General features: G+C 40.6%; 1 protein-coding gene across 9 annotated transcripts in view; it reads right to left on the bottom strand.

Moving 5' to 3' along the window:
• The window catches only part of fndc3a (fibronectin type III domain containing 3A), a 138,629-nt gene extending 122,382 nt beyond the window's left edge, over nucleotides 1-16,247 (bottom strand). For 7 of the 9 annotated variants that reach the window (XR_007263196.1, XM_048602791.1, XM_048602788.1 and 4 more), the window contains exons 1-2: nucleotides 16,159-16,247; nucleotides 6,920-6,996 (exon numbers count right to left, since the gene is read on the bottom strand). Coding sequence is in view for 6 of the 9 variants with exons in the window: in XM_048602791.1 (XP_048458748.1) it covers nucleotides 6,920-6,996; nucleotides 16,159-16,165 (84 nt within the window). In the remaining 3 variants the exon portion in view is untranslated. Of the gene's footprint in view, nucleotides 1-2,487; nucleotides 2,734-6,919; nucleotides 6,997-16,158 lie in introns of those variants that run through there. The other 2 variants (XM_048602786.1, XM_048602787.1) reach the window with 2 other exon arrangements.
• Nucleotides 16,248-25,446: the final 9,199 nt, after the last annotated feature.

Genomic DNA, 25,446 nt, shown 5'->3' with positions numbered 1-25,446 from the left:
ACAAGTCCTACCTTGTACAAGTCCTACCTTGTACAAGTCCTACCTTGATTTGACTTTCCAAAGTGTAACACTTCACACTTATTTGTATTGAATTGCATTTACCAATCCTCAGTCCACTTCCCATCTGATCAAGATACCTCACTATCAACGATACCTCCGAATTTTGTATCATCTGCAAACTTACCAATCATGCCTGTACATTCAAATCCAGATCATTTATGAAAATGACAAATAACAAAGGTCCCAGCACCGACCCCTGTGGCACACCACTAGTCACAGGCCTCCGGACCAGGAAACAACCTTCAAACTTCACATTCTGCTTGCTACCATCGAGCCAATTTTGAATCTAATTAGCTACCTCTCCCTAGATCCCATGCAACCTAACCTTCATGACTAGTCTGCTGTGTGGGATCTTGTCAATGGCCTTACTGAAGTCCATTTCGACAACATCCACTGCCCTATCCTCATCTATCCTATTGGTTACCTCTTTGAAAAACTCTCAAAGATTTGTCAGACACGACTTCCCGTGCACGAATCCCTGCTGACTATCCCTAATCAGACCTTGACTATCCAAATGTTGGTTGATCCTGTCCCTCAGTATCCTCTCCAATAACTTGCCTACCACTGATGTCAGGCTCACAGGTCTGTAGTTGTCTGGCTTGTCTTTGCTACCTTTCTTAAACAATGGAACAACATTAGCCTCCCTTCCAGAACTTCACCAGTGGCTAAAGATAAAGCAAAAATCTCTCCAAAAGCCTCTGCAATTTCTTCCCTAGCCTCCCACAACATCCAAATATGGACTTGAACAGGCCCAGGGCATTTATCCACCTAGGTACACCAATACCTGCATTGGGAGTAGAGTTCCAGGATTTGACCCAATAATCTTGAAGGAATGGTGATATATTTCCAAGTCAGAATGGTGACTGGCTTGGAGAGAAACTTGCAGGTGGCGATGTTCCCAAGAAAGATATGCTGGCATTGAAGGCGGTCAAAAATTGATTCACTGCATTGACCCCAGGCTTGCAGAGATTTTCTAATGAGAAGTTCAGTAAGTTGGGCCTGTACTCACTAGAGTTTAGAAAAATTAAGTGGTGACCATGTTGAAACATAAGACTCTAAGGGAACTTGACAGAGGAGATATGGAAAGGCCGTTTTGCCTTGTGGAAAGGTCTAAGACATGAGGGAATAATCTCACAGGGAGGGGCCACCCAATTAGAATTGATAGGAGGAGAAAGTTTTTCTCTCAGAGGGTAGTAAATCTGTGTCCTCTAAGATCTTAGGTGTATGGTTTCGATAAATTTCTACTGTCTCAATGTTAATTGCATGTCTTTCAGTCCCTACATGGTTTGTGTGGCTGGTCTCTTCTGGATCATTTTTAATCTGGAAAGATTCCCAATTATATATGAAAGCAACATTGTTGTATTCTTTGGGCTACCAGCCAACCTAGTACAATTTACAGTTGTCTGATATATAATCCTCTTTTCCCAAATAGTAAGTCTACGCAGTGCATTACTCTGCCACCTCTATCTTTGAGTATTTTCATAATAGATGCTATTTACAGTCTTTACATTATTTATTTTACGTTTAAATCATTTATTACACTAACTTCCGGTGCGTGTCTGTTCAAAATATTCTCGAAAAATGTTCCTCTGGTTCCAAGTAAGTTGCAACTATACACCACCCTACAAGTATTACTATGATGCATACGGCTGTCTACTTTCTTCAGGACATAATTGCTCGATTTCTCTCAACTGCATTTAGCATCTTTGTCCTGGCAAACTGATTTTCTACTATCCTTTGTGCTACAGACCAAATTAGCTTCTGATTGCTAAACAATCCCTAGTAATCTATTTGTGCTTTCCTAACTTCCATATATATTTCACTTTAATTATATCGGTAAACTTACTTCCTTGACATTTCACAGTATTCGTCTCTCTTTTGTGACAGCATCATTCCTGCAGGAACTATTTGCCAAATCCAGCCCTTCAAATCTCACGCTCAAGTCTGATTGATTTCTAGCTTGATTCTTATCACTTCTTTGCACTGATTCATTACTGAATCTAATACTGTGCACATGATTTTGAAAAAACACTCAATTCTGTCTCCACTTGCAAATTCTTGCACATTGCTTTTCAAGACCGTAACATTTTTTTTATTTGCACTAACAGATACTGAACACAAAGCTTCGAGATCAAAGCAAATGCAGGTTGGATCAGAGCCATTCACAAGTGGAACATTTATAATACTTAACACACGTTATGAATTTCTGTACAGACGCATGCCCTGCCTGGAGGACAGCAAATCCACAAAAAGTAATTCAATAAAATCTTGATTGCCTCAGAGCCTGATTGTGCACCATAAAAGTTACCATGATATTCATGGAGAAGACAGAAAACTTTGTGAACAGAAGAATGATTTTTTTTTTAATCTAAAAGTGATGCAAAAAACGTATAGCATTGTTTGATTTCTATTATAGACATCCCTTACCTTATTGTTCCGTCCCAGCTCAACATAAAAATGTCACCAAATAAAGAGCATAAATATCCAATGGTAAACTGATGCAAGCTACATATTTGAGTCTTAATCTCAGACGGATACCAGTTAAGCGTTCAGCTGGAAACCTGACTCATAGTTCTGTAAAACAGTCACATTGGACTTGAAATGTTCATGCAGTTTCTCTCTCCATGGATGCCACCAGACCTGCTAAGTTTCTCCAGTATTATGTTTGTTTCAGATTTCCACCATCCACTTGCCTACCACTGATGTCAGGCTCACAGGTCTGTAGTTGTCTGGCTTGTCTTTGCTACCTTTCTTAAACAATGGAACAACGTTGGCCTCCCTTCCAGTCTTCCAGAACTTCACCAGTGGCTAAAGATGAAGCAAAAATCTTTCTTTTACCCGCATTATTGTATCACTGTCAGTTGCATCAGTAAAACAGCTTGTTGAAAGGCAGAGCAAGCTATAGTAACCAAAGGGCTTACTCCTGCTTGTTATGTTTTTATGCATTGATGTCAACTAAAAAGCATGTGTTTTTGAACCCATATTCAGAGTTATGCACGAAAGTTGGGGTGGTGGTGCAGTATCAGTAATTGGGGAGTCAGTAAGATGCTTGCCTAAGAGTTGGAGTGGGTTTTAATCTACCATTTTCTCAGTAACTTCCCAGGTAACTGAGTCAGTACCATCCAGAGTCTCTGACACGTGTGCAGAATGAGAGACTTTCTGGACCGTTCCTGCCACAAAGTAACTGCCCATCAGAATTTTAAACTTCCCAGCAATTCCTGCGTAGTCAGTGTGTTCAGATCTCTAAGGAATCTGATGCATATCTGTCAGGGCACGTCAGATCTCAGACTATCCGTAGACTGGGAAAAATGAAATATCTGGAAGTCTCCAAGAATTTAAGATTAATCTCAAGGAAAATACTATTAAGGACTACTATTAGGGAAAAGTAGTTTTGGATTCACAGTTCACAATTGCTTTGTGGGTGGGGTTTATGACTATTGGAATTTCCTTGCACTGCTAATGAGAAGTCACAAGCAAAAGTACCTAATTACAAATAATTCTACCTTAAAGAGGTAAGCACAGTAAAATTTTCAAACTATGGATGCGTCAGTGTCACCTGTATAAAGTCAGGTGATCAACCCTACAGGAATACCTCTAAACAGCTGACAACCTTATTTAAAAATGCAACCTTATACCATGATACTAGAAGCTGCAAAAAGAATGTTTTAATACATTTTTGTGTGTTAATTTAAAACCCTCAAAAATGATCAATTAATCTTGTAATATTGCAAAGTATAAATACATCTCAAAGTCATTATTGGTCATGTCACATGCTAATACCAAAGTGCTCACTTCAGCTGTCCATGAATCGATTTAAAAAGAAACTGAATAGAGGAGCTGTCTTCATTAGCAGTGTGTATTTAACATAATTTTACAATATTGAATCTATTGAACTTCTATTTCTGTAATGCTGGACATTTTATTTCTGTATTGTCCAAATCTTGTAACTAAAGAAGTTGTGCTTAGGTACTTTTGTATCTAATTCGACACTGTAATTGGCGACATACAAATATTTCACTATACTCATTGAGTATATGTGACAATAAAGGCTATTCTATTCTAAGGCAAACTTAATTTGTTATAATTTATTAAAGTTTATTCTATTAATGACTGAACTCTGCACCAGTACTTGTAACTTTGTATTAAGGGACTGCCAAGTCCCTTTATAGGCTATTTAAGCTCAATATATTTAAAAGTGCACTGGGCTTAAATCATCTATAAAGAGATTTAGCAGCTCCTTAATACAGTGCTGCCAGACCTTCTTGGTGTGGTTCGTATTCAGCAGGTCTGGCAACATCTGTGGAGAGAAAGCAGAGTCAAAGTTTCGGACCCAGTGATCCTTCTTTAGTCTTAGTCTTCAGTCACTTGGCCAGTCATTCGGTAGTTTTGCCAGTTAACTGCAGATTAGTTGTGGGCAAATAACAGGTTTGAAAGTATTGGCTATCTTTTGACAGGGAAAAATTTCTTCCTTGTGATGGTGATGTGTGGAATATCACTGAAAGCTATACATTGTGCTGTGACAAAACATTAGTACAGGGAAAAAAAAACTTTCCATTGGGTATAAAATCTTGCCAGAGTCTACAGAATGCATGAATAGTCTTGCAAAAGGAAATAATGAAACCTCATTATCCTGGGAAATCACAATAGGGGGATGTAGGGTGCAAGGTGGAGGAAAGGGCAAAATTAGATGGTATTATTCTTTTATCAAGTTTGTTTTAAGAATAAACATATAAAAGCTTTATAGATTTAAAAATATAATGGAAATTTTACATTGAGCCACTATTAATTTGCGCTGTTTATACAATGCATTTTTAAAATTATTAGTCACTCGTGGGATGCGGGCAATGCTGACTGGCCAATATTTATTGCTCCTCCTTAGTTTGTTTTTGAGAAGGTGGTGATGAGCTGCTTCTTGAACCACAGCAGTCCACGTGCAGCCCATACGTAGACTCACACTATCCTTAGGGAGGGTATTCCAGGATTTTGACTGAGCAACAATAAAGAAATGACAGCATCTTTCCAAGTCAGATTGAGAGTGAGTTGGAAGGGGCTTGCAGATGGTGGTATTCCCATGTATTTGCTGCCCTTGTCCTTCTAGAAGTGGTCTTGGGTTTGGATGGTCTTGTCCAAGGATTTTTGGTGAATTTCAGCAGTGTAGATAGCACACACCGCTGCAACTCAGCAATGTTGGTGGATATAGTGCCAATCAATTGGTGCTGCTTTGTCCTGGATGGCATCAACAGTCGAGTGCCGCTGGAGCTGCACCCATCCAGGTAAGTGGAGAGTATTCCATCACACTCATGACTTGTGCCTTGTAGAGGTGGGAAGACTTGTGAGTCAGGTGGTGAGTTATTCGCCCCAGTATTTCTAGCCTTTGACCTGCTCTTGTAGACACTGTGTTTCTGTGGCCAATCCAGTTGACAAGGTCAGAAGTGACACGACACCAGGTTATAATCCAACAGGTTTATTTGAAAACACAAGCTTTCGGAGTCTCACTCTTTCTTTAGGTGTGAGAGGTAGTAGCACCTCTCTCACTAACACCTGCAGAAGGAGTAAGGCTCCGAAAGCTTGCAGTTTCAAATAAACCTGTTGGACTATAACCTGGTGTCGTGTCATTTCTGACCTTGTCCACCCCAGTCCAACACCGGCACCTCCACATCAATCCAGTTGAGTTTCTGGTCAATGGTAACCCCCAGGATGTTGATAATGGGGGAATTCAGTGATGGTGACACCATTTAATGTCAAGGGACAGTGGTCAGATCATCTCTTGTTGAAGATGATCACTGCCTGGCATTTGTGTGATATGCATGTTACTTGCCACTTGTCAGCCAAACCAGGATATTGTCCAGATCTTGTTGCATTTGAAAATGAACTGCTTCAGTATCTGATGAGTAAAGAATAGTGCTGAACATTATGCAATCATTGGCAAACATCCCCACTTCTGACCTTATGAAGAAGGGAAGGTCATTGATGAAGCAGCTGAAGATGGTTGGGCCTAGGATGCCATCCATTGGAACTCCCGAACAGATATTCTAGAGCTGAGATGACGGACCTCCAACAACCATAACCATCTTCCTATGTGTGCAAGGTATGACTCCAACCAGGAGAAATGTTGCCCCCCTTTACCCAATGATTCCAGTTTTGCTACGGCTCTTGCATGCCGAACACGGTTGAATGTTGCCATGATGTCAAGGCCTGTCACTTTAAACTCACCTCTGGAATTCAGCTCTTTTGTCTTTGCTGAACAAAGGCTATAATGAGGTCAGGAGCTGAGTGGCCTTGGCGGAACCCAAACTCTGTCACTGTACAGGTGCTGCTTGACAGCACCGTTGATGACAACTTCCATCACTTTGCTAATGATCGACAGTAGACTGACGGGATGGTAATTGGCAGGGCTGTATTTGTCCTCCTTTCAGTGTACAGGTCATACAATTTTCCACATTGCTGGGTAGATGCCAGTGCTGTAACTGTACCAGAACAGCTTGGTTACGGGAACGGCAAGTTCTGGAGTACACGTCTTCAGTACTATTGCCAGAATGTTGTCAGGGTCCATAGCTTTTGCAGTATCCAGTGTCTCCAACTGTTTCTTGAATCATTTGGAGTGAATCAAGCTGGCTGATGCCAGGGACTACTGGAGAAGGCGGAGATGGATGATCCACTTGGTACTAATGGCTGGAGGGTGTTGCGCATGCTTCAGCCTCATCTTTTGCATACATACTTTTCACATTCTACACCAGCTAACTATCCTGTTCAGCTGTAGTACAACTGGAACTAAGTTAGTTAGTTGGAATATGTTGGCATGCTATGTTTTTCTTAAACAATCATTCTTTTTATAGAAATTCAAAATATGTTTGTTTACCTGTGACACATATCCTGGAGGCACATAAATAGGAGGCACTGAACCATTAGGAGACACCATTGGAACCTGAGCAGGACCTGTGGAGGGAAAGCATTAAATTTAGAACTCTGTCAAACATCTTTTTCAAAATGCACTTTACAATTGTTACAGAATCTCCTGCAAGAATATGTATAACTTGGCAATGACTTAATTGTCAGGTCTATACAGCAGTAATATGTCAACACAATGAGCAAACGGAAACATTAAACTACAGAATTCACGTTCACTTTTTCCCAGGACTCAAATTTGAATCTCTCCAGATATCTGGCTTGCCACAGCAATGGAGACAGCCTTGATTAAAAATATAAGTGACAACATCCAATGCAATGAGCTACATTTACAGGCCCCTGGACAGGCTTTGGAAGTTATGGGTGCGATATGCAGGCATCATATATCAACAGCATCATGAGCCTGTGTCTTTAATTGCATAAGTCTGCAGGTGCCCTATTAAGAAGCTGTCTGCAGTAAAACCTCCAAGCCATTCTCCCTGTCAGCAAGTGCAGGTTTTTAACCTACATTTTTCCCTGTCATTGGGGTCCTGAAACCTGTGTTAAAATTTAAGCCAGAGACTGTGAAGAAAATCTCCCTTTACCCTCGATGCACATTTAACAAGTTTGCTAACACCATCATCAATCGTCTATTGAGTTATCCAACTTAGTTAGATGCCCCTCAGTCAGTCCCACTCTTAAGCTATCACCCGTGTAACTGGAACACCTAAAGCAATAGCTTCTCATTTTGTCTCTGTTCCTACGTTGTTACATCTGAAGAAGCCCAAGGAGGTAACCTCACTAAGCTCCTCTTCTTCAACATAGTGGCATCTTTCAAAGACTTAAAGTTATGGTTCACATGTACCGACGTTGCCCAGTCCTTCTACTCCTCCACTTTGCTTAACCCCTCGGCGAAGGAATTTACGAACTACACAAACATCCTTCCACCGTACTTCATCCCATCCTATTCATATTTCTTTCTATCCCTTGCTCCCTCATCACTGATCATTCTAACCCTTAAATACACAACTTATTTGTCTCAACCACTGTGTGAGGGGGCAACAAGTTTCACAATTTCAACACTAGCTTATTCTGAATTCTTGGTTGGATCTTTTACTGAATATATAAGCATATAAAAACTTACATAATTGATTTCCATAACGCTGTCCATCTTCGTCCTTGTCTAGGCCACCCTCAGCCGTATTTTAGTTACCTTTCATTTTATTTGTATATAGGATTTGGGTGTCACTGGCTAGGTAAACACTTATTACTGGTCCTTAATTGTCCTGGAAAGTAGTGAACTGCCTCCTCAAACTGCTGCAGTCCCTGGAGGTGCAAGTACACCCACAGTGCTGTTTGGAAGGAAAATCCAGGATTTGGATCCAGATTTGGTGAAGGATGGTCTGCAACTTGGAGGAAAAGATGCGGGTCACACATCTGCTGCCCAGTTATTTTAAGTGGTGCCATTGTGTGCTGGTGGTGAAAGGGGTGAATGTTGAAGGGGTTGAATACTAAAGACGGTGAATGGGATGCCAATCAAGTGAGCTGTTTTGTCCTGATGCTGTGAAACTCTTCTGGCATTGATGGAGGTACAACTATCCTGGCAACTAGTCTGCATTTCATCACACTTCTAAGTTATTCCTTTTATGCGATGGACAAGCTTAGTGGAGAAAGGAGGTGAATTACCATCTGCAGAATTCCTAGGTACAGACCTTCTCTGGCAGCCACTCTACAACTACAGTATTTATATTGCCAGTCCAATTCAGTTTCTGGTCAACAGTAAGCCCTAGGATGTTGACAATGGGAAAATCAGTAATCGCAATGCCATTGTAAGTCAATGAGAGATGGTTAGATGCTTTCTTGTAAGAGATGGTCACAGCTTGATACTTAAGTGGCAAATAACATTTGTGCCACATAGCAGCCCAAGCCTGATGTTGTCCATGTCTTGGTACATATGGACACAGACTACTTCAGTATTTGAGAAGTTGCAAATGATGCTGTGCCTCCAGAATCCACTGCTGCATTGCTCCTCTGGTTAGTCTCCCAGCTCTACTCTTCATAAAGGATAATTAATTCTTTTGCTTTTGTGCTTGCTGACCAAAATGGACTATTGTAATTTTTTTCCCTTCTCTTCCTCATCTGAAGGCATCAACTCCAACAGACACATTCCTATTGGTGTTGTGTTTTCTCTCTCTCTCACCTTTCTGAATTATTTACATGCAACTCGTAATGAAGCTCAATAGGCTATTTACTATTGAGCCATTTTATCGTTACCTCTCATCTGATGTGGAGGTGCCAGTGTGGGACTGGGGTGGACAAAGTCAGAAATCACATGACACCAGATTATAGTCCAACAGGTTTATATGAAATGACAAGATTTTGGAGTGCTGCTCCTTCATCAGGTGAAGTCTTCTGATGGAATTGGATCTGGGTGCAGCAGTGTCTCTGAACATTTTTGGTGGCTGAATGTGGTTGATAGAAAGCGGGATCATGCACTAGTGAGGATGGCACTGCCATCGATGGGAGTGGCTTAAGTCACTGTGGCAGCTGATTCACATCAATTTCATGGGGCCAGCGGAGGGACAGATATTACAAGGATGCCCATTCCAAGTGGCCGGAGGTGACGGTCACGAAGTTAGCATCAGACTGACTGGATGAAATATTTGCCATGTTTGGGAATCCCAAACAAGCAGTGAGTGATAATGGTCCACAGTGCAAGAGTTTCAGAAGTACTTGGAACATCGTGGAGTCAGACATGAGAGACCAGCTCTGTATCACCCTGTGACAAATGGCCAGGCGGAGAGATTTGTACAAACCTTGAAGCATGCCTTAAAGATCTCACATAGAACATAGAACAGTACAGCACAGTACAGGCCCTTTGGCCCATGTTGTTGTGTCGACCTGTTATTCTACTCCAATATCAAACTAACCTGCATACCCTTCATTTTACTATCATCCATGTGCCTACCAAAGAGTTACTTAAATGTCCCTAATATATCTGACTCTGCTACCACTGCTGGCAGTACATCCCACACACCCACCACTCTGCGTAAAGAACTTACCTCTGACATCTACCGTATACCTTCCTCCAATCACCTTAAAATTATGCCCACTTGTGATAGCCATTTCCGCCCTGGGAAAAACACTCTGGCTATCCACTCTATCTATGCCTCGCATCATCTTGTACACCTCTATCAAGTCCCCTCTCATCCTTCTTCCCTCCAATGAGAAAAGCCCTAGCTCCCTCAACCTTTCCTCATAAGACCTGCCCTCCAGTCCAAGCAGCATCCTGGTAAATCTCCTCTGCACCCTCTCTAAAGCTGCCACATCCTTCCAATAATGAGACAACCAGAACTGAACACAATATTCCAAGTGTGGTGTAACCAGGGTTTTATAGAGCTGCAGCGTAACCTTGCGGCTCTTAAACACAATCCCCCTGCCAATGAAAGGCATTGGGGAGGGTTCACTTGACAGTGACTAAACAGATTCATCAGCATGTAAATGAACATGCCACACACACGATGACCTAGTGCTTGCTGGCATCCTTCATGTTAAACCGACAGCTAAGAACCATGTCTGACTTACTGCAGCTAGAAGAGACCAGAGAGGTGGTAAAGTGAAAACAAGGAGGACAGCTGGTCAGAAGGGTGGGGATCTCATGGTCAGGAGGGTATTCCAAAGAGGACAGACTGGGTTGGCCCCTAATTATACATCTGGAGAAAATGGATCCCAGCAGTGGTGGTGACTCAAAATGGGACCAGTGGTGTCAACTGAGTTGCAGGTCTCCGAGCCAGGGTCGGTCATACCCAGGGAGGAGACAGCAGTGTCACAGGGCAACAACAGCTATTCAGATACGGATGTACCTGTGGAGCAACAGGATCTTCTGAAAATCTGGGAGACTACACTAGAAAAGATTCCTGAGATGAGAATACAGTCTTCTAGGAATTACCAATCACAAGAGACTGATCATGTCAACGTAAACTACAGAAGGGTAATTTTCCTTTCCCCACTTTGTTTTGTAAATATTCCTGACAATGCAAAAATATTAGCTACAATGCTTTTATAATAGCTAAAATTGTTGGATGTATATATATTGGTAAGGAGAATATGGAAACAAAGGTGTGGGGTGTTATGTATGTAGTGGGTGTGTGTTGCCTCTCTAAGACTGTGGGTTGACTCACCTAGAGGTGGGAGCTACAGGGGCAATCTAGAACCAACTGTGGAGTTGAGAGGATCCACAATAAAGTATACCCTGTTCAAGTTTACCCTCGGTCTACCTCCTGTTTTATTTATGGTTCTAGTGAACCACAAACATAAGACAATCTAATGAAGATCTACAATATATGCCTGATCTTTTCTGATCGTAAATTCCCACTGTCATATCAATAGAGGGACAGACATAGTTAAGGAATACATTTTATAAAAAGTATTGCAATTTGCCAGCTTGATAAATGCTTCAACAATGAATACCAGGCCTTCATGAAATTCTTGTGCGCTAGGTTGTATTATGGCATGTAGCACTTTATATCTTGGTTGAATTCCAAAGTCATAAACAGCTTCTTCAGACCTAGAGAGACTTTTACTTACTTCTTACAGACTGGGATTCTTTTCTCAGAACTTTCAACAAGTTGAGGACTGGAATGAAACTAGATAAAGAGCAAGACAAAAGCAGTACTGTGCAGAAGCTCTGAAAATACAAAGCTGCCTGCTGCTCAAAACCTAGTCAACACCAGTTCAGTCTTCATGTTCTCTCTTTTTCAACATTCTGTGATATTTACAGCCATTATCCCTTGAACGATCAATTCAATATCCAATCGGATGCCTGTCCCTAAGCATAGCAATTGGTGCTGAAACATCTACCAAGTCCCTGAAGCAGTAATTCGCCTGCATATCTTTCCAGGCCAGGGCCTGACAGCAGCAACAGGCTAGGACACTCCTATCAGAGGTCTTCTGCTCCACCTGTTCTTTTTCCCCGTCTCTTTTTTTCCTTCTTCTCTCTCCTCAGCACCGGAGGTGGATACTGCAGCAGCAGGCACCGGCAGCAAGTCCTCAGAGCAGTAAGTCCTGCAGCAGCACGGGCAACAGCTCATGTGCAGTACGTGGTAAAGCAGCCCCAGAGCATTGCACAGGCAGCATGTCCCAGGAGCTGGCGGCCAGAGCAGAAGCAGGCAGCCCGAGGTGGCGGTGAGGACGAAGTCAAGCCTTGTGAGGAATGTGAGCCCACGACTGTGATGTTGAACTACTAACTGTGTTTTTTTGTCTTTTCTACGCTTTAGTAGGAAGGACTGTAATGTTTAACTTCTTGGCTTGCTTTCTTTATTTTTCTGCTTTATACTAAGATTCTGTGCCTAGGTACATTTGTATCTAAGATGGCGCTGTAAGTGGCAGCTTGTAAATTTTTCACTATACTCATGCGAGTGAGTACATGTGGCAATAAAAGCTAATTCTAATTCCACTTTCAAGGAACTATGAACCTGGGCTCCAAGATCTCTTTGTTCAGCAACACTCCCCAGGACCTTATCATTAAATGTATACGTCCTGCCCTGATTTGCCTTTCCAAAACGCAGCACTTCACATTTACCTAAATTAAACTCCATCTGTCACTCCTCGGCTCATTGGCTAATCTGATCAAGATCCTGCTGTACTTGGAAGTAACCTTCTTCGCTATCCAGTACACCAACATTTCTGATGTCACCTACAAACTTACTAACCATACCTCCTATGTTCACATCCAAATATTTATATAAATGATGAAAAGCACCAATCCTTGTGGCACACCACTCATCACAGACCTCCAGTCTGAAAACCAACCCTCCACCACCACCACCATCTGTCTACTACCTTTGAGCCAGTTCTGTATCCAAATGGCTACTTCTCCATGTGATTTAACCTTACTAACCAATCTATCGCATGGAACCTTGTCAAATGCCTTACTGAAATCCAAATAGATCATGTCCCCTGCTCTGCCCTCATCAATGTTCTTCACTACTTCTTCAAAAAACTCAATCAAGTCAGTGAGACACGATTTCCCACACACAAAGCCATGCTGACTATCACTAATCAGTCCTTGCCTTTCCAAATACATGTAAATCCTGTCCCTCAGGATTTCCTCCAACAACTTGTCCACCACTGATGTCAGACTCACTGGTCTACAGTTCCCTGGCTTTTCCTTACCGTGTTTATTAAATAGTGGCACCACATTAGCCAACCTTCAGTCTTTTGGCACCACATCTGTGGCCATCAATGATACAAATATCTCAGCAAGGGGCCCAGCAATCACTTCCCTAGCTTCCCAAAGTTCTAGGGTACACCTGAGCAGGTCCCAGGGATTTATCCAACTTTATGCATTTTAAGATGTCCAACATCTCCTCTGTCATATGGACATTTTTCAAGATGTCACTATTTATTTCTTCAAGTTCTCTATTATCCATATTGTTCTCCACAGCAAACAATGATGCAAAATACTCATTTAGTATCTTGTCAATCTCCTGCAGTTCCACACATAGGCAGCCTTGCTGATCTTTTAGGGGCCCTATTCTCTCCCTAGTTACTCTTTTGTACTTAATGTATTAGTAGAATCTTTGGATAAGCTGCGAGGTAAATAATGAAGCAATGCATCCAAAATTTAGTTTAGAAATCAATTTTGATATGCTAAGAGTTATAAGCCTGATTCATTCTGAGAAATCATGTACCAACTTGACCCATTACATAGCTGCAATTAGTTGCCTTGTCTGAAGGAGGAACCAAGCAATTCAAATTCTTCTGGAAGTATGGGAGTTTGTGTTTGAAATGTTTTAATCAAGTGTTTGACAGTTGTTTTGAATTTAATATACAATTCAATTCTGCATCGGTCTGATCACCATTTTGATTTCTTCCTCGAATCAGACGATCAGCCTGGGGCCTTCAAGGGAGTTGGACAAGTCAGAGATTTTGACAGATGATGGGAGAAGAGAACACCAAGTAAGGAAGCTATTTGAATCTTATTTTAGTACAGGAGTTGTAATATATCTTTTTAAAATATACATGCAGCTGCCTTCTCTAGCCACTCTTTGGTGTTATTATTTGTTCACTGTGCCATTATATAAAAAATATTTGGCAGGCAACTTGACGAGAATGCCCAGACTTGTGCTACAAAATGAATGCATCCAAAGCCTATAATAGAACAAAGTAGCTCAAATGGTCTAAAAAAAATCCACTGTTCAAAATCAAGGCACATTAAAACTGTACCAAGATATTAGAAAAAGCACTAATGCATTCTGGGAGATAGCTACCTGGAATTTAGCAACAAGAATATCCTGAAAAACAGGGAGCAATAAAACAGTATCAAAAATATTGGTAACAAGGTGTAGAGCTGGATGAACACAGCTATCTCTGTATCAAAAATATAGGTAGCTGAAATCCAATAACGAAAGAGGTAATTCCCATGGCTGTTGCTTCACTGACCAACAAATCCTGTATCAAAATACCAAGATTTTTGGTTTCAACAAATCACATTGCACAGAAGTTCATTATCCTGTGCTGCTTCTTTGGAGTACTATCTTATTAGTCCAACTCCATTTGTTATTTTTCTATTCCTACTTTTTTAAAAATTCCATTTCCAAACATTGATCCAATTCCTTTTGAAAGTTATCTTGGAACCTGATTCCATCATCCTTTCAGGCAGTGAATTATAAGTTATAGCAACTTACTGCACAAAAATGATTTTTTCATGTTATCTCTGGTTCTTTTGCCAATTATCTTAAATTGCCTTCTGGTTACTGACCTGCCATCACTGCAAAGTTTCTCTTTATCTGATCAAAGCTCCTTATGATTTTGAATACTACTATCAGATCTTCCATTTTTTTGCTGTAAATAAACTAAGGAGGTTCTTGAGTCTTCCCTTGTAATTGAAGTTTTCGCCCTCAGTACCATCTAGTAAATCTCTTCAGAACCCTAAACCAAGGCATTTTGACATTCTCTCCAAAATGTTGTGTCCAAAACTGGTCAAGATTCTCTTGCTGGCATCTAACCATGACTTTGTAAAGGGGTAAGCTGTGCTTCTTGGTTTTGCAATTATATGCCTTTTTAACAGCTTTCTTACTGCCACTTTCAAGCCAAATCAAAAATTACAAATTTAAAAACTTTATATCAAATATCCAGAAGGCTCCATGGTACGCTATATGATCCACAAAGAAAAAGCTGCAGACTCTCTTAATGAATAGTACATTAAACTGTTGCAAAGAGGGTCAAACAGATGACGATGTCCACACCTGACTCAGTTCTTAGAATTTAGAAAATGTTAGAACGATCAAACTTCCATCTATATAGTATCCTCCAATGGCCTTGGGGCTTTTCAATTCTGATTATTTTTTTAAAAAGTTAAAAATATAGTCACTTAATTTGTTGACAAATAAAGCAGGAATGTTCCTTAGCAAAATTTCACAAACACCAAATTAGAGAAATAACAAATTCATTCGTTTTGATAATATGGAATGAGGAATCTTGGCTAATACTTCATCCATGTTCTTTTCCACAAAATACCATGGAATATTTATATCTACCTGAACTGGCTGACAGAATTTGAGCTTAAATGTCTTATTGATAAGGTGGTGTTTTGGTATTTTACCGGAAGCATCCGTTTAGATCAAGTGTTCCAGACAAGCAAAGTAAACTTTAAATTCAAAAAGTGAGGAAAGTTTCAAGTTAAATCATATGGAATGCATTTCTTTTACAGAATGAAATATACCAGAACTGGCTACAATTTTAGATAAAAGCTATATCAGACTTGAAAGATGTGAAACTGCTCTGTTTTAATTACACCAGCAGTTTGCTTTAAATCAGCTGACTTAGCTATGGACCGACATCTGTTTTACCAAAAGTTGGGGACTTACCAGTTTACTGATAATAATACACAAATTTCTGATAATACCCATAAACAATGTGCAACTGTTTGATATTACATCTTGCTATGTTGTACAAACTTTTTTTTTCCCTGTCTGAATTGCGAATGTTGTTAAATCAAATAATATTTAGATACACTAGCTCAATTAACAAAGCGAGCCCCTTGGGGTTACGTAGTTATTTGTTAGATCTAGAAAAATTGGCCTATAAAAATCCTGCTGCGGAACTTGGTAAACCACAGAAAACCAGCTATAATGCATGCTGTTTTCGCTTTTGTTTAACTTTCCTACAGCATAAATGAACAGAAACGAGTTTTTTTAAGCAGGCTCTTACCATCCATTTTTTTGTAAGTCCACTGTAAACAAAACCCAGGAAATGCGGCACTAACGAGTGATGATTATGTATATGAGCAGCTCTCTATGTGATGACTTGGCAGCAGTTTATTGGACTAACAGCTAGTTCAACTACAGCCAGGAATCAAACTGCCATGTCACATGTTACTGCTACACCCAATTGCCAAAGTAGTTCAGGTGCATTGTTAATTTGCATAGTTTACAGAAAGTGAAACCAAATAAGCAAGGAAGCCGACGTATTACTGATACAGTAAATTTTATGCTTGCAGCATAGATAATACTTTGTTTGCAACGAGAATACAGAATTAACTTTCTTTTCAAAGTTTACGTTATCAAGACACATAACCACACATGAGAAACAGAAGCTTGACGGCAGCCGGTTAAAAAAAAAGTAGGAACTGCCGATGCTGGAGAATCTGAGATAACAAGGTGTAGAGCTTGCCAGGCAGCATCAGAGGAACAGGATAGCTGACGTTTCGGGTTTGGACCCTTCTTCAGAAATGGGGGTGGGGGTGGGGGAGGGGGCTCTGAAATAAAGAGAGGTGGAGGCGATGACAGAAGGTGGATACAGGAGTAAATAGGTGGAGAGAAGACTGACAGGTCAAGGAGGCGGGGATGAAGCCAGTACAGGTGAGTGTAGGTAGGGAGTTGGGATGGTCAGTGAGGAGGGACAGGGGTTAAAATAGACATCTTAACAAGTTTGTGTTTGATGTCAACGTTTCCTCAATGAATACAGGTGACAGTAATGAAGTTTGAAAAATTTATGAAGAATATCTGTCAGTGCTTGGAAATTTCAGACTAATCTTGATATCAGTTAACAATGCTCAATAATAAAGGCCTTCTTTCAGAATTAGGCAGTATTAAAGGTAGTAAAATGCTAAATCAGAACTGACCAGATCTTGAAATTGAGAGATTTGGTTAAGGCCCAGAAAGCAAGCACAGATACCCTATGCAGATTCAGACTCCACTGCATCTACATTTGATTTCATATGGCAAAAGACCATATTCATTTTTATATTCATTTAAATGTGCATGCGCTGCTGGCTAGGCTAGCATTTATTGCGTATCCCAAATTGCATGGAGAAACATAGAAACTAGGAGCAGGAGTATGCCATTTGGCTCTTCGAGCCAGCTCCCCCATTCAATATGATCATGCCTTCTCAGAACTCAGTTCCTGATTTTGTCCCATTTCCTTTATTCGTTTTAGCTCCAAGAACCCTAACAACTATACCTATCTTCTTTTGAAAACATTCAATGGCTTCAACTGCTGTCTGTGGCAAAGAATTCCACTGAATCACTACTCTCTGGGTGAAGAAATTTCTCCTCATCTGAGTCCTAAATGGTTTACACTGTATCCTTAGACTGTAACACCTTGTTCTGGACTCCCTTGTCATCGGGAACATCCTTTCTGCATTTACCCTATCCAGTCCTGTGAGAATTTTATAGGTTTCTATAAGATTCCCCCTCATTCTTTTAAACTCCAGTGAATATAGTCCTAGCTGATCTAGTCTCTCTTCATAGGTCAGTCCTGCTATCCCAGGAAGAGATGAAACAAGGGAATTTCAGATTTTGATCCAGGAGGTTTGGCAATATAGTTCCCAGTCAGGATGGTGTGCAACTTGGAGATGGCAGTGTTCCCATGCATCTACTGACCTTGTCCTTGTAGGTGATAAATGTCATGGGATTGGAAGGTGCTATGGAGAAAGCATTTGAATTACTGCAAAACATCTTTATAACTACTGCTTTACAACTACTGATTTTTTCTGAAGAAGGGTCTAGGCCCGAAACGTCAGCTTTCCTGCTCCTCTGATGCTGCTTGGCCTGCTGTGTTCATCCATCCCTACACCTTGTTATTACAACTACTGCCACTGTACGTCAGTGGTGAAGCTACTAAATCTTCAAGGCTGTTAATCAAATGGACTGCTTTGTCCTGGATTGTGTTAAGCGATAACACCCTGGTAGCTTATCCCCTTAAGAGACTTTGATGGAATTTAGTGATCACAGAAGTGGGAATATCTCCCAGTTACAGAGCCAATGGGAATCACACCATGGTCATTCCAGGCCTCCTGAAAGCAATGCAAGGGCAACCAGGATCTCATTTGGTTTGAAACAGAATTTTCAGCATCACTGGGGGAGTTTCACCTCTCTGAGGGCTGATGACACAACCTGAATCAGTGGCTTCTACCTGTACCATTGTAAAGTTGAGGAATAGAATCATTACTGGAGCTCTGAAAGAAAGATACGCAAGACTGCTGGTACCAGTCAGGAAGAGCCAGGTGAAGTGGGGCGTACAATGCATGGAGTCAGTTTAAAGGGCAGAGAGGATAGACCTTCCCTTGTGAGTGGCCCTTTCTGCTGATGAATCTCTCTGTTAGGCTTGGGATACTCAACTACTTAAGTAAGAGAATTAAAGAACTTTTTTCATCTCCATCTTAAAAAGGGAAGATCCCTCAGTTTTAAACTTTGCCCCTAGTTTTAGACTTTCTTAATATTAACATCATCTCATCAGCCAACCTGTCAAGCCCCCTCAGAATCTTCAATGTTTCAATAAGATCTCATTCTTCTAAACCCTAGTGAGTACAGGCCTAACCTGCTCAACCTTTCCTCAGACAATGCTTTCATACCAGGAATCAGCCTCATGAACCTTCTCTGAATTGCTTCTGAAGTTAATACTTCCCTTTCTTAAGTAAGAATGCTAAAACTGTATACAGTACTTCAGATGCAGCCTCACTAAAATTTTACGCAGCTGTAGTAACACTTTCCTACATTCCCATCGCAATAAACACAATTTTCAAATTTGCCGTCTCAATCACTTACTGTATCTGCCCGGACATCTTTTTATGATTCAGGTAGGTAGCAGGATACTCAGATTGCTGTACCACTGCTTTCTGTAGCTTCACTCTATTTAAACAATTTGTCTTTCCATTTTTCCTCCCAAAGCGGATGGACTCACATTTTCCAAAATTACACTCCATCTGACAAATTTTTGCCGACTCACTTAACCAATCTATATCACTTTTGTATATTCTGTGTCCCCCTCATAGCTACTTTTCCTACGTATTTTTGTGTCATCTGCAAATTTAGCAGCCATATCTATTATCAATGACCTTTATCAATGTCATTGTTATAGAATGTAAATAGTTGAGTCCTCAGCACTTATCCCTTTGGCACTCCACTTGTTATTTTGCCAATGCAAAAAGGATGCACTTATTCTGACACTCTGCTTTTGTCCATGCTAACATGTTAGTCCCGGCATCATGAATAATATTCAAAGTAACAGCAAAGAGACTGACTCTGAGTTGTCATACCCTGGAGTGTATTGCCTGAAAAGATAGCGGAAGCAGATTCAACTGAGGCTTTCAATGTTGCAAAACAACTTGGAAAGGGAAGGATAATTGAAGTAGGTGAATTATTCTGGCAGAAAGCTGATATGGGCTTGACGGGCTGAATGGCTGTTTTCTGTACTGCAGCATTCCTATGATTCTAATTCCCTGTTTTTGAATGGCAGACGCTGCAACACCTCTTTCTTCAATTTTCCAGAAGGAAAAAAGATATGAACTCTGCAACGTAGTCAAATTAGGTTCAGCTTTTTGAGAATTTAATTGGTAGGACAGGTAAGAGTAAATCAAAAAGCATTCAAATGATGTCAAACAAAAAAAGATACTAAATGTAATAGGACTCAATGAATTAGCACTGATTGCGGTTTGGTCAATGGACAGAAAAATGATGAAGAATAGAGAGGACAATTTTTGGGTTAGCAGGCTATAACTGGTGGGGTATTGCATGAATCAGTACTCGCCCATTAGCTACTTATAAGCTATACTAATGACTTAAATGAGAGTAATAAGTATAAGTTATCCTAGTTTGATGTGATACAAAGTTAGGAGGGAAGATGGTGAAGATATAGAAAGAGGCTGCAGAGGAATATTCACAGTTTCTGATTGGGCAAAGACATGGTAGTTGTGATGAAATGTGAAGTTATCATTTTTGTTGGGAAAATAACAATATTTTTGAAGAGTGAGAGACTGCCGAATGTGTGTACTTAGACAGCACATTTGTCCATGAATCCGCACAAGTTAACATGGAGGCACAGAAAGCAACTAGAAAGGCAGTTGGTATTTTAGCATCTGTCACAAAGGGATTGTTACAAAGTAGAATAATAAGGTAGTCTTGGAACAATAGTGCAGTCTATTAGTAAGGCAACAGCTGAAGTACTGCATGTAGCACTGGTCTCTTTATCTAAAGGAAGGATATACTTGCTCTGGAGGGAGTAATTAAAGTTCACTGGACTGGATCCTACCGTGTGCAGATTGTCCTCCAAAGAGAAATTCAGTAGATTTGACTAATGTCCCTTGATGTTTAAGAGAATGAGAAGTGATCTAATTTAAATGGGTAAAATTCTTAACAGATTTTACAAGGTAGATATTGAGAAAATATTTCCCCTGTTGGGCAGCTTAGAGTAAAAGGACAGTCTCAGAATAAGGAGTTTGTGACTTAGAACTTAAATCAGCAGAAATTTCTTCACACAAAGGATTGTTACCCTTTTGATTTTTCTAGCCAGAGAATTCTGGTTCCTTAGTTATTGAATATACTCCAGTGAGCTGTTGATAGCTTACTGGATACCAAGGTAATTAAGGAATATGGTGATAGTACAAGGAGGTGGCATTGAGATACAACATCAGAAATGATCATGTTGAGCATGACACCAGTACAAAGCACAAAACAGCCAGCCCAGCTCCTATTTCCTATCTTCTTTTCCTTTTATAAAACTTCTCTGTAACAAAGAAGCAACAACAGTGATGTACATTTACGGATACTTCAATCATGTAGGAGGCTAAATCAGCAAAACGTTCAAAACAACTAAAGATAACTTAGTCAGAGATAGTTAGAACTGCCGATGCTGGAGTCAGAGATAACACAGTGTGGAGCTGGAGGAACACAGCAGGACCTCCTGACCCAAAACATCAGCTTTCCTGCTCCTCTGATGCTGCCTGGCCTGCTGTGTTCCTCTAGCTCCACATTGTATTAAAGATAACTCAGTATTTGATTTTTGCAACAGATCAGATTATAACATCACTACTCAAAAAAAGAAAGAAAAAACAGGAAATTATTGGTATTTTAGCCTGACATCTGCCATTGGAAAAATGCTTATGACCACGATCAGGATGGTAATAGCAGGACACTTATACAATCATGCAGAGTAAACATGGCTTTGTGAAAGGATTGAAACGGCATGAATAATGTGGAACAAGTAGAGACGGTGTATTTAATTTCCAAAACCTTTTGATAAGGTGGCACATATAACAATACTTCAAAAGATGAGAGTTCATAATGTTGGGGTTAACATATTAGCACGGACAAAGCAGAATATCATAAAAGATTTAAAGGATGTTGCCAAGTTTGGAGGGTTCGAGCTATAGGAAGAGGCTAAATAGGCTGGGGCTATTTTCCCTGGAGCGTCGGAGGTTGAGGTGTGACCTTATAGAGTTTTATAAAATCATGAGGGGCATGGATAGGGTGAATAAACAAGGTCTTTTCCCTGGGGTGGGGGAGTCAAAACCAGAGGGCATAGGTTTAAAGTGAGGGAGGAAAGATATAAAAGGGACCTAAAGAGCAGCTTTTTCATGCAGAGGGTGGTGCGTGTATGGAATGAGCTGCCAGAGGAAGTGGAGGAGGCTGATAAAATTACAACAGTTAAAAGGCATTGGTATATTAATAGGAAAGGTTTAGAGGGATATGGGCCAAATGCCGGCAGATGGGACTAAATTAATTTAGGATATCTGGTTGGCATGGATAAGTTGGACTGAAGAGTTTGTTTCCATGCTGTACAGTTCTATGACTCTATATGGCTGCTAAATTTGTAGATGACATAAACATAGGTAGAAAATCTGGCAATGAAGAAGGCACAGAATATATAAAAGTGTTATAGATTGGTTAAGTTAGTGTCATGGAATCATAGTCATACAGCATGGAAACAGACCCTTCGGTCCAAAACTAAAACTAGTCCCACTTGCCTGTGCTTGGCCCATATCCCTCTAAACCTTTCCTATCCTCTGTATCTATCCAAATGTTTTAACTGTACTGCAATCACAAGTTCCTCTAGCAGTTCATTCCAAAAATGAACTACCGTCTGTGTAAAGAAGTTGCCCCTCAGGTCCCTTTCAAATCTTTCTCCTCTCACCCTAAAAATATACCCCCTAGTTTTGAACTCCCCCATCCTAGAGAAAAGACCTTTACTATTCACCTTATCTAAGCCCCTCATGATTTTATAAACCTCTATAGGGTCACCCCTCAACCTCCTATGCTCCAATGAATAAAGTCCCAGCGTATCCACCCTCCCATTACAACTGAAATTCTCCAATCCCAGCAACATCCAGGTAAATGTTTTCTGAACTCTCTCCAATTTAATAACATCCTGACTATAGCAGGGTGACCAGGACTGCACACAATACTCGAGAAGTGGCCTCATCAATGTCCTGTACAACCTGAACATCATGTTCCAATTCCTAAACTCAATGGTCCGAGCACAGAAGTCAAGTGTGCTACATGCTTTCTTAACCACCCTGTCTACCTGTGACGCAGCTTTTAAAGAACAATGTACCTGAACTCCTTAGTCTTTCAGTTTGTCAACACTACCCAGGGCTCTACCATTAACTGTGCAAGTCCCGCGCCTGTTACTTTTTGGGCAAAAAATTGTCAGATGGAGTATAATTTAGGAAAATGTGAGCCTGTCCACTTCTCCAGAAAAGAATGGAAAGACAGATTATTTAAATTGAGAGAAATTATAGAAATCTGTGGTACAGCAATCTGAGTATCCTGCTACAGGAATCATTAAAAGAGATAATCAGATACAGTAAGTGATTGAGAAGGAAAATGCAACACTTTTGTTTATGGCAAATGGAATGTTATAAATGTAGGAAAGTTTGCTACAGTTGTATAAAATTTTAGTGAGCTGCATCTGGAGTACTGTATACAGTTTTAGCATTCTTACTTAAGAAGGGAAATACTAACTTTGGAAGCAGTTCAGAGCAGGTTCATGAGGCTGAGACTTGGTATGAAAGCACTGTCTGAGGAAATTGTCCCATTGGGAACACCCAGCATGGGTTCATGAATTGTACGTCATGTTTAACTAATTTGGTGGAATTCTTTGAGGACATTACTTGCATGGTGGACAACGGGGAACCTGTGGATGTGGTGTATCTGGATTTCCAGAAGGCATTTGACAAGGTGCCACGCCAAAGGCTGCTACATAAGATAAAGTTGCACGGTATTACAGGTAATGTATTGGCATGGATAGAGGATTGGTTGACCAGTAGAAAGCAAAGAGAAGGGGTAGATGGGTGTTTTTCTGGTTGGCGGTCAGTGGCTAGTGGTGTGCCTCAGGGATCAGTGTTGGGACCACATTGTTTACAATTTACATAGATGATTTGGAGTTGGGGACTAAGTGTGGTGTGTCAAAATTTGCAGATGACACTAAGGTGAGTGGTAGAGCAAAGTGTGCAGAAGACACTGAAAGTCTGCAGAGAGATATAGATAGTCTAAGTGAGTGGGCAAAGGTCTGGCAGATGGAGTACAATGTTGATAAGTGTAAGGTCATCCACTTTGGTATGAATAACAGGAAAATGGACTATGTTTTAAATGGTAAAAAATTGCAGCATGCTGCTGTGCAGAGGGACTTGGGTGTCCTTGTGCATGAATCGCTAAAAGTAGGATTGCAGGTGCAGCAGGTAATTAAAAAGGCAAATGGAATTTTGTCTGCCATTGCTAGAGGGATGGAGTTTAAAAACAGGCAGGCTATGCTGCAGCTGTATAGGGTCCTGGTGAGGCCACACCTGGAGTACTGTGTGCAGTTTTAGTCTCCTTATTTGAGAAGGGATATACTAGCACTGGAGGGGGTACAGAGGAGATTCACTCGGTTGATTCCAGAGTTGAGAGGGTTGGATTATGAAGAGAGACTGAGTAGACTGGGATTATACTCATTGGAATTCAGAAGAATGAGGGGAGATCTTATAGAAACATACAAGATTATGAAGGGAATAGATAAGGTGGAGGCAGGGAGGTTGTTTACGCTAGCAGGTGAAACTAGGACTAGAGGGCATCGCCTCAAAATAAAGGGAAGCAGATGTAGGACTGAGGTCAGGAGGAACTTCTTCACCCAAAGGATTGTGAATCTGTGGAATTCCCTGCCCAGTGAAGCGGTTGAAGCTACCTCGCTGAATGTTTTTAAGGCAAGGCTAGATAAATTTTTGAACAGTAAAGGAATTAAGGGTTATGGTGAGTGGGCGGGTAAGTGGAGCTGAGTCTCAAAAAGATCAGCCATGATCTTACTAAATGGCGGGGCAGGCTTGAGGGGCCAGATGGCCTACTCCTGCTCCTAGTTCTTATGTTCTTATGTAAAGGTTGAGCAGATTAGGCCTATACTCACCGGGGTAGAAGAATGAGATCTTATTTAAACATTTAAGATTCTGAGGGAACTTGACGGGGTAGATGATTGGAGGGCATTAACCATTGTAGGGACATCTGGACCTAAGGGTATAGTTTAAAGCTAAGGGATCCTCCCTTGGCAGATGCAGATAAGGAGGAAAATTCTCTCAAGAGAATTGTTAGTCTTTTGAGTTCTCTTTGACAAAAAGCAGTGGAGTTTGAATCATTGAATATCTTCAGATTTTTGATCACCAAGAGAGTCAAGGGTTTTGGGGACAAGGTGGTGGGGTTGGTGGGGTAGTGGCAGCAGCAAGAAAGGGGAATTGATGCTTCAATCCGATCTACCACAATGTTATTGAAAAGCAGAGCAGTCTTGAGGATCAAACAGTCTACTCTTATTACTATTTTTGATAATCTTATGAAAGACAAGCAATTTGTTAGTGGAAAAATTGCATTTTGTTAAAAAAAACGTAAAAACAATTTTTAATCGAATGCAAACAATACATTTCAGAGATTGCACTAATCACTGACTTTTTTTTGAAAAAGCAAAGTTCTTCTATTTGTTGTTTGAAACAGTCTGCATTAACCCTGCAGATAGGACAGGTCAAGCATGCTGCTATGTTTAGCATTAGCTTCATGTAAAAAGCTATGATTCATTCTTTCCTTGCTATTCCCAGGAGGAAATGTTGTTCAGAATTTGCTGCAGTACATTAAATTAGCTGTGTTCTGTAACTGGGCACCCACTCTTGACATCATACGAGCTATGATATGCTTCAATGACGCAAGCACCAACAAGATCAAAATAAAATCACAGACATTTAAGTAACAGAGGAGACACACCACT

The sequence above is a fragment of the Rhincodon typus genome, chromosome 11 (assembly GCF_021869965.1).
Source record: "Rhincodon typus isolate 14 chromosome 11, sRhiTyp1.1, whole genome shotgun sequence".
NCBI classification, from domain to species: domain Eukaryota; kingdom Metazoa; phylum Chordata; class Chondrichthyes; order Orectolobiformes; family Rhincodontidae; genus Rhincodon; species Rhincodon typus.
The sequence above is the reverse complement of the archived record's forward strand: the minus strand, read 5'-3'. Positions and strand labels throughout refer to the sequence as shown.